The sequence below is a fragment of the Microtus ochrogaster genome, unplaced genomic scaffold (genome assembly GCF_000317375.1).
Source record: "Microtus ochrogaster isolate Prairie Vole_2 unplaced genomic scaffold, MicOch1.0 UNK66, whole genome shotgun sequence".
Classification (NCBI taxonomy): Eukaryota; Metazoa; Chordata; class Mammalia; order Rodentia; family Cricetidae; genus Microtus; species Microtus ochrogaster.
Window position 1 is genome coordinate 2,048,999 of NW_004949164.1, and position 11,188 is coordinate 2,060,186.

Here is an 11,188-nt window from a genome sequence, read left to right on the forward strand (position 1 = left end):
CCCCCCCCATCCTCTTGGGACAACAAAAGGTGCCAAAAAGCCCAGTTCTGCATTCTTGGAGACCATTGCAACTTCTTCCCCTTTTGCCATCAGCAGCGCAAGTTCCCGCCTAAGCATTCAGCTTTTGACTATACTTGGCACAAACCCAGCTTGTGTTGGACACATCATCAGTCCTCACCTACAACCTATAAGAACACAGGCTTGTGGCTTCTCCTGCCTATATCTATGGGATCTGGAGAACTCGTTTGGGAGTTGCTTTGCTCAAATAAACCTGTTGCTATAATCTTTCAGTTTGCCTTGATCTGGCTTACTGTGTTGGTGGAGAAACTTATTATTTGGGTACAGAAAACCTGTTAGGATCCATGTGGTTAAAGGAGAGAGCCAGCTTCCACAAACTGTCCACTGATCACCACACATAGCCTGTGGCCCATGCAATACACATTAACAAATGAATGTAATAAAAATTATTTTTCCTAAAACAAGACTATTTGATTCTTCATATTTCTTCTTTTTTTTATTTTTTATTTTTTTGGTTTTTCGAGACAGGGTTTCTCTGTGGTTTTGGAGCCTGTCCTGGAACTAGCTCTTCTAGACCAGGCTTGGTCTCGAACTCACAGAGATCCGCCTGCCTCTGCCTCCCGAGTGCTGGGATTAAAGGTGTGCGCCACCATCGCCCGGCTTTATTTATTTTTTTTACTTTTTATTTCTTCTTATTTTTACCTTTATTATTATTAATTTTTTAGCTTAGCATGCACAGTATGCATTTTGTTATGGAATTTCCACACATAAGATATTATATGCCCTTACCCACCCCTTCCTCATTGCTCTCCGACCCCTTCCTTTCCTCCATCGTACTCCTCTTTCTCCTTTCACGTCCATCTCTCCGGTGACCATCTGTCCTCTTCCCTCTCCCCCTTAAAACAAAACCAAACCAGAGCCCATATCAGCTCCAGAGGGGTTCAGGTCCCACATAGGAGTTGTGGAGTCAGTGGGAGGGGTGGGTTGGGGACTGAAATGATTTGAGGGTGAATAGGGATGGCTGCCCCAGTGTTTGCTGATAAAAGGGCAGACTTTTTATACTCAATAGTTTAGCCAAGGCAACATTGAAAGCAGGCTCAATGATTCAGGGACAAAAGTGGCCGTTACCTTCATTACAGCATTTTTCCTGAGACAAAAGCGCTAAGTTCAGCAATGTCTATTGCTCTCAAAGGCTCAGCACCTCTACCAGGAGCCCTTGTACATCAATGCAAGGGCCACAAGTTCCTCATGCCTGGGATAAAGAGAACCAGTGTTTTTAGCAAGCAGAAACTTTCCTCAAGGCAAGGAGGGAATGGAGCCCGCATCCAAATGTCTGGCCTTGGGAAAAGGGCTTCCTCTGGGGACCACACTCCACTGCAATTTAAGAGCCATTTTCCTTCCTCAAGGGGTGTGATGCAGTGTTTGCGCTGAGCTGTTCTGTAGTTGTGTTCCTCTGTGTCTTAGTCTTACTCTACTGGGCCTGTTTCCCTCACATGTTCCCAAAAGGAAAGGTCCTGGTGTCTTACTCTTTTCCCATTACATGCTACCGTTCTGATTCCTCTCCACTTATTAACTGAACTCTTCCCTTTAATGGCCTCAGGCCCTGGGTCCAGACTGCACACTTTCCATCCTTGTGCCAGTTAGTAGATCTCTAAACTTCCCTGTTCTTAGTATAATTAGGAGAGCACAATGGGATTCCTGTGTGCAGACATCTAGCTATATGGTTCCATGGTGGTGGGGATTTTTTTTCCAAAAAATTATTTCGTTTAAAGAGGCTACCTTTTAATACATTTTCATCTGTCAAAGCCTGCAATAAATTTCCCAAAGAAAAAGGCATGTAAGGAACTCCTATAACACATAGTGGGTTTCATTAAAAACTGGAAGTAACAGGGTGCTGGAGAACTGTGGCATAAAACGTTGAAATGTTGGCTCTTGGTCGAGGAGCAATGGTCGCCATGTGGTCCAGGCCACATATCCCTTTCCCGCAACTCTACCATGTTCTTTCTGTAGTGCTGGCGATGGACCCAGGATCTCCCAAAGGCTAAGCTGGCATGTGGCAAGGTTCTTCATCCTCAGCCTCACACCAGCTTTTCAGCAGGATTGCTTTGATGATTAAGCTATGGCTTGGACATCTACATTTTGTTCTTGGCTAGGCAAGCTGGCAACATTCGCAGATACAGTTATCTGTTAGGATGACAGTTTTGTCGTTCTGTGCAGTGTCTCCCAAGCTACAGAAAGTGCATACCAGGATACCATGAACAAATGACATCCTCCCAAATTTCTCTAGGTAAACCCAAAAAGTAGTGTTTGAGGCTTGATGGTTTGTCCATAGTGTTTTCTATTACATCTGTAGTATTCACAATCCCCACAACAATATGTGCCCCCTTTTCTCCATACCCTCACCAATGGGTGCCTTCTCTTGTTCTCTTGGTAACAGTGACCATTCCAGCAGGTGTGCCTGCTGCCTCCTCTGGTGTTGCTTTGCTTCCTCTGAGATTAATGACAGTGAGAATGGCTACATATACACGTTGGCCACTCTGATGCTTCCTTTGGAAAATGTTTAGTTGGGTTTCTATGATTGCAAATTATTTTTTGAGAATAACAAAGGGAAAATTAAGAAATTTTGAGAATAATAACAACTTCCTCCTTTCAAACCAGCTGGCTACCAATGGAGACCAGCAGTGTACAGCCCACTCTGATGGTCAACTCACTCTTCTTCTGCCCTGGCTTACTGAGTGCTGGAATTGCAGTTGTGCACTACCATACCCAGCTCTGCCTGTTTTACTGTTATTTTTGTTATTGAGTGTGAGTTCCCGATATTTTTATATTAGCCCCTTATCTGACACAGATAAAAACACAGCTAGTATTTGCTCTCCCTCAAGCCCTGGGAGCGTTTTCATTTTGTTTTTGCTGACATTTTTTTTTTTTTTTAGTTGATGTGGTTTCATTTAATTTTTATCTTTTCCAGGTCTGGGAGAATGACAGCCTTTAAGGAGCAGGTCAGGAAAGGAGGGGGTGCCATGGTTGATAATTTTATTACTTTTTTTCTTTCGGTGATTTCTACAATATCACTGCTAAAAGACTGCTCTTTTAACGCCCTCCAGAATATCCAAGAATGCTTGAAGGGAGAGGACAGATCAACATCAAACTCATCCAGTTGTCAAACTGAAAGGAACTTTGCAGAAGATATTTATTCAAAGTCTGCTCTAGCAGACTTTCTAGGAGGGAAAACCAAAGTATGTGGATTCTGCAGGAAGGGCACGATTCTCTTCTTTGGGAGTGCAGTATGACTCCCTGAGCAGACAATATGCGTACACCATGCTAAATATCCAAATGAAATGTCGTGGTTAGATCTGGTAAACTGTGGCTAGAGGCCAATACAGGAACCAGAGAAGCTCCTGTGAGCAGAACTTGTCAGGAGGCATTTCCCCTCCAAAATATTGCAGGGACCATTGTCCTGGGGAGTTTGCAGAGAGCCCCACACCCCAACGGTATTTAGAACTGTTTTGTCACACCCCAACGGTATTAGAACTGTTTTGTTGGCAGAGCCTACCCCACACCCAACCATCTTGAGAGGTATCTGTTAGCGGAACCCGCCCCACAGTCCAACTATCTAGAGAACTAGGTGTGACTTCCTGACTGAGGAATCGTGACCTGACCGATAATAACCTCCTGCCGACGACCTCGTGGCCCGCTTGAACCATCCTGCAAGATTCCTTCCTGCCCGTGCCCCTGCCCCCCATCTCATCCCCAAATTCCTCATCCAGGGGCTATATAAGCTGCAACCATGACGCTAATAAACGGAGGCTTTGACAGAACTCGCTTGGCCTCCTTCCTCTTTCCCGCCCATGTCTTTTCAGATAGCGCCTCTCCGGGGACCCTGGAATAACTGACCAGCCAGGCGGGTCACAACCCCTAGACTAACTGACCCACCAAGGCGGTCTACAAAAACTAATCCTCTGGTTACATCTTTTCTTTCTAGTCCTCCCTCCTTTTCCCACCTGCTCCTTAGAGGTTATCATGCTCCTGGACTTGCTCCTGGACTTGCCACTGATGGTGGCCACTGCTCAGAGGAGCGAGCTGTGGTACAGCCTAAGAAGTTAGCTTCAGGACTATGCCCCAAACCCAAATGATGAGCCAGAACTCAAGACATTTCAGGCTGGAGCCTAGAAGTGCTGGAGAGTGACATCTGATTGTGGGGAGAGGGAGGAAGTGAAGGTACTAAAAGGAAGACCAAAAAGAAAGACACAGAAAGAGAAGCGCTGTACAGCCATTTCCTCCAGATAGAAACACTCGGAAGACAGAAACAGACTGCATTAGCTCCATTTCCTCCTGCTGCGACCAAGTAACTAATAAGAAATATTTAAGGAAGGAAGGTTTGATTTGGCTCACAGTAGGGGATACAGCCCATCATAGTGGCAAAGGTATGGTGGCAGGGACACGAGACAACTGGTCACATCATGGCCACATCAGAAAGCAGAGATGAATGCTGGCGCTCAGCTTCCCTTTTTATTCAGTTGGGACCTCAGGGATGGGATGTTACCACCACTTCAGGAGACTCTTTTCAGTGTCACATAGGTGGAAATGTCCTCACAGACAGTCCAGAGTGGTTTCCATGGTGATTCCAAGTTCAGTTGGGTTGACAGTTATTAACTACTGCAGACCACGACTCAGGAGCGACAGTTAGGAGTGCAGAGTCGTGTGAAAGAGGTGCCCAGACCAGAAGCAAGAGGGTAGAATCCAAGTCAGATTCCGACCTTGGAGAAGGCTCCAGCGTGGAGAGCCGTATTTCCCTGACATTTACCATATGGACTATGGATGTCTACAAGGCCAGTACTCATTCGCCTACACTCACACGGATCTGTGCCAACTTCTAGGTGGCAATGAGGACAACTGGAGCATGAACATGCAGAACAGGCACTAAGTCCCAAGTCTAGAAACTTCCTTCTTCCAAACCAGCTGCTTTCCTCCGCACAGTGTAGAAAAATGCCAAGAGGCAGTTGCCACATCGGGACTGCGGAAGGGCAGAGTTTAGATCCCACATCAATCCTGGTTCTTCTTTGTAGCTTTAAGCCAGACCTGTAACTGCTGGAAGATTCTCTGTGAAGAGGTGCAGAGCATTCTGGAAGTCATAACTCAGCACTGGTAAAAAGAAGGGTCATGCAAATCAAGTATGTAAATGTGAATATAAAACACTCAGAGCCTTTTCTCTTACCTGGCGCCCCAGGCGGAGGCTGGGAGAGTCTGAAGGCCTCACAGGTGCCATATCAAAGCAGTGGGAGGCCCCAGGAATTAGAAGAGCTGGCTCAGAGGGGCCCAAGTCCTGGGTTACACTCAGCACATGCCAGGGATCAGTGTCCCCTGGGAAGAAAGGAAAGGATGGTGTTGAGCTGGAGCTCCAGTGAAGCTGTAGAGCCAGGTTCTGGTGGCACACTCACCATTAACATACAGAACTTGGGTGGCTCCGGGGGTCTGGCCACCATAATAGGAGTTTGTCTGGGACACAGCCTGGGCAACAGATGCAGCTGAGAGACCAAACACTTGTTCACACAGATTGAGCTGGGAGGGCAGTGCTGGGAGTTGGGAAAAAGGACAGGGAGGACCCTCACAGGTGACATCTGTGGAAAGAGAGTACCTATAAGAGTGAAGAATGCATGCAGCCCCCTGCTCTTTTTTAATAACAACTTATACAACACTCCCCAGTAGTGACCTCCATGAGCTCACAGATCTGCCAAACAGGCTCACACATCCCAGATCATGATATCCCCCAGTGATGGGGCTATGATGGAAAAGGCCAGGAGGTGGGGCTCCCAGAGAGAGTTCAATGGGCTCGGGGAGGGCATTCTGCAAGAGTAAGGGCCTGGGGAATTAGGATGATTGAGCCAAGCAACAAGAAAAAATGATCAATAGGGAAGAGAGAAAGTGAAAAGGTTTAGAGGGAAGGGAGAATCTGCAGTGACTGATTCTCATTGCGTCATATCTCCCCTGCTAAAAATCCACAGCTCACACTCTTCTGGGTAAGCATGACTCTCTTAGTCTCACATGAATCCTTCCTTCATCATTTGCTGACCACCTACAATGCACTCCGACATATGTTGGGCAAAATCGAGCAGAAAGTAGCAACCAAAATAGTAGTGCTGTTATTGTCAGTTTATAGAAGGGGAAACCGGCTAATCACAGTTAGGCACTTGCCTAAGTTTGTCCCAGAGCACACACATAGGAAACAGAATTTGAACATTCTACTTCATACCACTATTCTCGCTTGTCTTCAAAGTATAAAAAGGATTTAGAACTCAACTCTGAGCTGGGGATGGTGGCATTTGGATGTCATGTCAGCACTCAGAGGCTGAAGCAGGAGGAATAATTAAGTCTAAGGCAATCCTGGGCTAAATAGTAAGACTCTAACCCAAAAAGAACACAAAGGCTTAATTCCAGGGTAGGACACCATATTTGACAAATGATACAGGATACCTACATTCAGATACACAAAACCCCCATTACTTTCGTAATGTGATGTTTGAGTTTTTAATCTGCAGTGGTTCTTTGTTTGCTTTCTGCAGTTCAGATTTAACTGGTCATCCTGTAGTTTGTCTTGCAACTCCAACCTTGAGTCACTGAAGTGTGAGCCCATATTTAGGAAGACTTCTCTGGTTATGGTGTAGAAGGCAGACTGCACAGGAGAAGTGCAAGCCTAGAGACCAGAAGGGATGAAGGATGCAAGCAGCAGTGTGTGGGGCCTCTGACAGGACCACAGAGTAAGAAGCAGAGGAAAAGACAGGTTGCACAGTGGGCAGTGCTTGACGGGACATTTGGACAATGGGGAGCAGGCATCAAGATAAAGTTTCTAGCCCAGTGACTAAACAGAGCTGGAGATGTTCTGGGATACAGCACAGGAAGCACATGGAAGAAGGGAGGGAGGGGGACACTCGGTTTGAGACCTGAAGTATGAGTGTTAGAAGGCACGTCACACCAGGTGGCTGGTTACACTCTCCAGCCAGCCCCCTCTGGGGTTACACAGGGCCTCGGAGTCTGGTTAGTTGTGGTCGTGAGTTCAGATCATCTGTAACATCCTCTGCTTTGGGAGTTAGGCAGGTCACTCACAGAAGCCAAACTCAGTGCACGTCTGGTACAGCCACTGCCGGTCCCCCACGCCAGACACTTGAGGTTCGGTGGTTCTCAGCTGTGCCACTGTCTCTGCCCGCGAAAAGCTTAAACACCTCTGGCCCATGTTGCGCAAGACTATCTAGGGGGACAATACATACAAACATAATACGTGCCTACATACATAGACACATTTCCCTCTCCTAGCAAGCCAGGGCGCCACAGGCTTATAGGAAGGTTCCAGGTCAGGAGTGAAAAGGGTGAGTTCCTGAGTTTTCCTGTGGGGGAAGTCAGTGAGAGGGAGGTCCCTGTAGCTAAATGTCCAAAGTCTTATCATCTGCGAGACCCTGGACAAGAGTTAATCGGTCTACACGTTTGCTCTTCTGTACGTGGGTGGGGTAATGATAGTGCCTGTCGCCTGAGAAACTTTAAGGTTTAGTGAGGTATTTGTAAAGAACTTGGTCCAGAACTAGAGCAGGGAATGTGGTGGCGGAACTGTAACCGTAGAATGGGGAGTGTGGGAGGTACCCCGTAGAACTCTTATCTCAGAGCGCCCCTCCCCCAACCTTAAATACTAGTTTGCATTTGCTGTTTGTCAGACGCTGCTGCGGCCAAGACCAAATAACAAGATAATAGAGATAATAATCACGGCCTCTAACATTTGTATACTTTGTGTTTAGCACCTGCCTGATTGCTTAATAAGCTAATTTTACTATCAGTCGGGTGAAATATGCAAACTTTATTTTCTAATGAGGAATCTAAGGATAACAGGAGGGTTTCGGGTGTTTGAGCTCAGCCGACGTGGACGCAGCCTTGGTCCCCTAACCCCTGGCTTGAGTACGCGCCGAGGTAGGTTACCTGCACCGCCCGGCGAAGCCCGAGGTAGGGCGTGGAGTGACTGCGGTTGCTGGAGTCCCCGAGGAGGAGTCCGCAGAGCTGGCGCACACTCAGCGGAGCTCCCGCCTGCCCGTCGTACTGCACGGTGCCTCCCACCAGCGCCTGCAACGCCCCCAGCAACTCTCCCTGATCTTCAGTGCGGTCCAGCGACCCACAGGCGCCCAGCTCCTCCTTCAGCACTGCCTGAGCTGCCGGGCCTGAACGCAGAAGCCGCTCCACCTCCGCGAAGGCTGCGGAGACCGCCGCCAGGCACTTCGGGAACCAATAAATGACGTTCGCGGGGGGCCTGGATTTTCCCTTTCTTGGAACCGCATCTTCTTGGGGTAGTTCCCAACCCGGGTCCATGGTCTCACCACGGCCTCACTAAAATTTTTCTCCCACTTCTTTCGCACCTTTTTTCTAGAGCTCGCTAGAGGCCCCGCCCCTGGTAACTCCTCTCCCTGCCCTGCCACGCCCACCTGGCCCCGCCCTCTTCTCTGTACCGCCTTCCCTACCTGGCGCTTGCTCTCTGGATGATTCTTCCAGTCTTCATTTCCAACAGTTCCACAACCTACCCGCGTCCCTGGGCTAAGGCCTTCCGCCACCCGGCTACCCTACGGCTGCTCCGCCCCTCTGACCAGGCTTTCCCTAGCTCTTCCCACTCCCTTTCCTTCCTCCACACTTTAGGCCCTACCTACCTCCAGCGATCCACCTATCGCTACTTGTGTCAAGCTTCTGGCCACCACCTGCAGCGGGCGGGAAGGACGTCGGGGAAGTGCGAGCTGGGCGTTGCCTCGCGTCCAACCCCTCCCATCCCTCCACCCTCTCCCCCACCCCCTCCACCCCCATCCTCCGCTCCCCCCAACGCCTTACCTCGTTGTAGGCGTGAAAGTCCAGCACGGCGCTTAGCGGTGCCGAGGAGGCGACGGCGGCGAAGACTAGGTGGGGGAACTACGAAAGGAGGGACGTCGTACTGGGTCGAGGAGGGATGCCGGTGCCGGGAGTCCCTCTCCGACACGCGTGGGTGGGGGAGGCGTGGGAGTGCGCCCTAATAACCCGGGTTCGGACTCCCCGAGGAAGACCTCTCCACCCCCGCCCACCCGAGGAATTCCTGGGACCTTCAACCGGGTCCAGGTGGCCAGCGAGCCAGCGTAGGAACCTCCGAAGCAGATCCAGGGGCTGGAGGCGGACACGTTGAGGAGGAGGGTGAGCGCCTGGCGGGCCGAGGCCACGTCAGCCAATCTGCAAAAGAGCGAAAGTTGGACCCTCTACCCTTGGGGGCCACTGTGCAGACCCGGACCAGAACCTAAGCTGGGTTCTAGGCTCTTTCTGATGACACTCGCTGCTTAAGCCAAGGGAGAAGGCCTATCTACCTTCCTTCAATATCCGTTTTAGGTGAGAAAGGAAAAGTTTCCTAGCCCCTTAGATTAAAAACTTAACAAAAATAAAGAGAAGCCCGGGGCGCCTCAGAAGAAGAGGGTTCGGGATGGGCTAAGGAACTGGGGGCTGGGAGAAACCCAAAGAGAAAGGAGAAAGATACTGGAGAATAACGTCCTTTCTCTTCTACAACTTTTCTGAAGCGTTCTTAGTCAGTGCCATGTGGCTTCAATTCGAAGCCAACTGAGCTTATAGAGAAGATGAGGAGAGACAAGGAGCGATGGAGACAAGACAGGAATAGTCAGGGAGACGACAGAAGGGAGGTACAAACTCAGAAAGAGGATAAGCCTAGTTGAGAGCATTAAAGCCCATGCGAGGTTGGGGGAAGAAATTATGGGGATTAGTCACAGAAGTGAGGCACACAGGAGAGACACGCAAGAATCTGGGAAAAGACAACACTTTGAAGAGGAAAAGTTCCAGAGCTTGAGATAATGTATCTGCCAGTGTGCAGCAGGAATTGGAGTGTAGCCGAGCTCCCGTGTGGTGAGAGTTAACGGGGAAACTTGAGGCCCCTATAAAGACTGATGAGCAGCAGGGGGGATGTAAGGAATGAACTTGAGAGTCATGATCCGATTTATGCTCAGACAGTATTCCATTTTCTACCTGGAAGTCAGGGGCAGAAACAGGATGTGGTCATAGTTTTGCTAAGAGATAATGCTGGTCTGGAATAGTAGTCCACAGTGAGAGCCTAACATTCTTTGGACAGAAAGATAAGAGTGGAGGGCAAGAGAAAGATGGAAATAGAGACAGACAGAGTTAGAGATGACAGATTAAAAAAAAAAACTATGAAACACGGAAGAAAAGGGGAAGCCGGAGACTCAGAGAAGAGTGGACAGTAACAGAGAAACACAGCCGTGGAGTCACTAATAGCATTGCTGTCCTATAATTTCTTTTTTTTTAAAGATTTATTTATTTATTTATTTATTTATTTATTATACAGTGTTTTGTCTGTATGCTTGCTGGCCAGAATAGGGCACCAGATCTCATTATAGATGGCTGTGAGCCACCACGTGGTTGCTGGGAATTGAACTCAGGACCTCTGGAAGAGCACTCAGTCCGGCCCCCGTCCTATAATTTCAAACACCTTCCTTATCCCCACTCACGCATGGCGGCTGGACAAGTAGCGTAGCTGGGCCATATCCAGGCCCCCAGCAGGCATACTCAGACCGTAGAATCTGTGTTCCAGGCTTATCACCAGTGCGCCCCAGGCAGGGGCCAGTGCTGCAGGATGCCCTGTGAAGAGAACATGGGAGAGAGGTGGATGTGAGTTATGAGCTATGTGGCTTCTGGGGTCTCCCCATATTGTCACTTGCAGTTCCCCTTCCTGGTCTCCAGTTCCCCAATTCTTGCTCCTTACCTGCCATCACTGAGCCAGGCCCGAGGCTGCCCTCACCCCCTATGTGCAGAAAGACTGGTGCATCTTGGCCAGCTCTGTGTCGGTCATTCACCCAGTACCGCTAAGGGGGGTATGAGAGAGAAGAAATGACACCGCATCCTGACCCATTCTCCGTCACTCCAGTCTTTTCCCTAAGAATCTCTCCTTCTACTTAGTGGTGTCTTAGCTGGGCTTGTCCAGGTCACATAACTGTAAAAGGAGATATTTTGGGCCCTGGAATGCAGAGGTGGGAACCCTAGTTACTGCCTAGCTTGCTGTGCAGTGTGCAAAATAAACTATTTTCCTTTTTTTTTTTTTTTTAAGAAAAAAGTAGAGGGGGCTGGAGAGATGGCTCAGAGGTTAAGAGCATTGCCTGCTCTT

At 48.9% G+C, this 11,188-nt stretch overlaps 1 protein-coding gene across 1 annotated transcript in view; it reads right to left on the reverse strand.

The window, feature by feature from the left end:
• Window positions 1-5,061: 5,061 nt before the first annotated feature.
• Prss16 (serine protease 16) overlaps window positions 5,062-11,188 on the reverse strand; it is a 7,928-nt gene continuing 1,801 nt past the window's right edge. The window contains exons 3-12 of the mRNA XM_005369927.3: window positions 10,790-10,889; window positions 10,536-10,665; window positions 9,114-9,237; window positions 8,869-8,946; window positions 8,694-8,741; window positions 7,978-8,268; window positions 7,120-7,261; window positions 5,457-5,636; window positions 5,234-5,379; window positions 5,062-5,118 (exon numbers count right to left, since the gene is read on the reverse strand). Of these exons, the coding sequence (XP_005369984.1) occupies window positions 5,062-5,118; window positions 5,234-5,379; window positions 5,457-5,636; window positions 7,120-7,261; window positions 7,978-8,268; window positions 8,694-8,741; window positions 8,869-8,946; window positions 9,114-9,237; window positions 10,536-10,665; window positions 10,790-10,889 (1,296 nt within the window). The remainder of the gene's footprint in view (window positions 5,119-5,233; window positions 5,380-5,456; window positions 5,637-7,119; window positions 7,262-7,977; window positions 8,269-8,693; window positions 8,742-8,868; window positions 8,947-9,113; window positions 9,238-10,535; window positions 10,666-10,789; window positions 10,890-11,188) is intronic.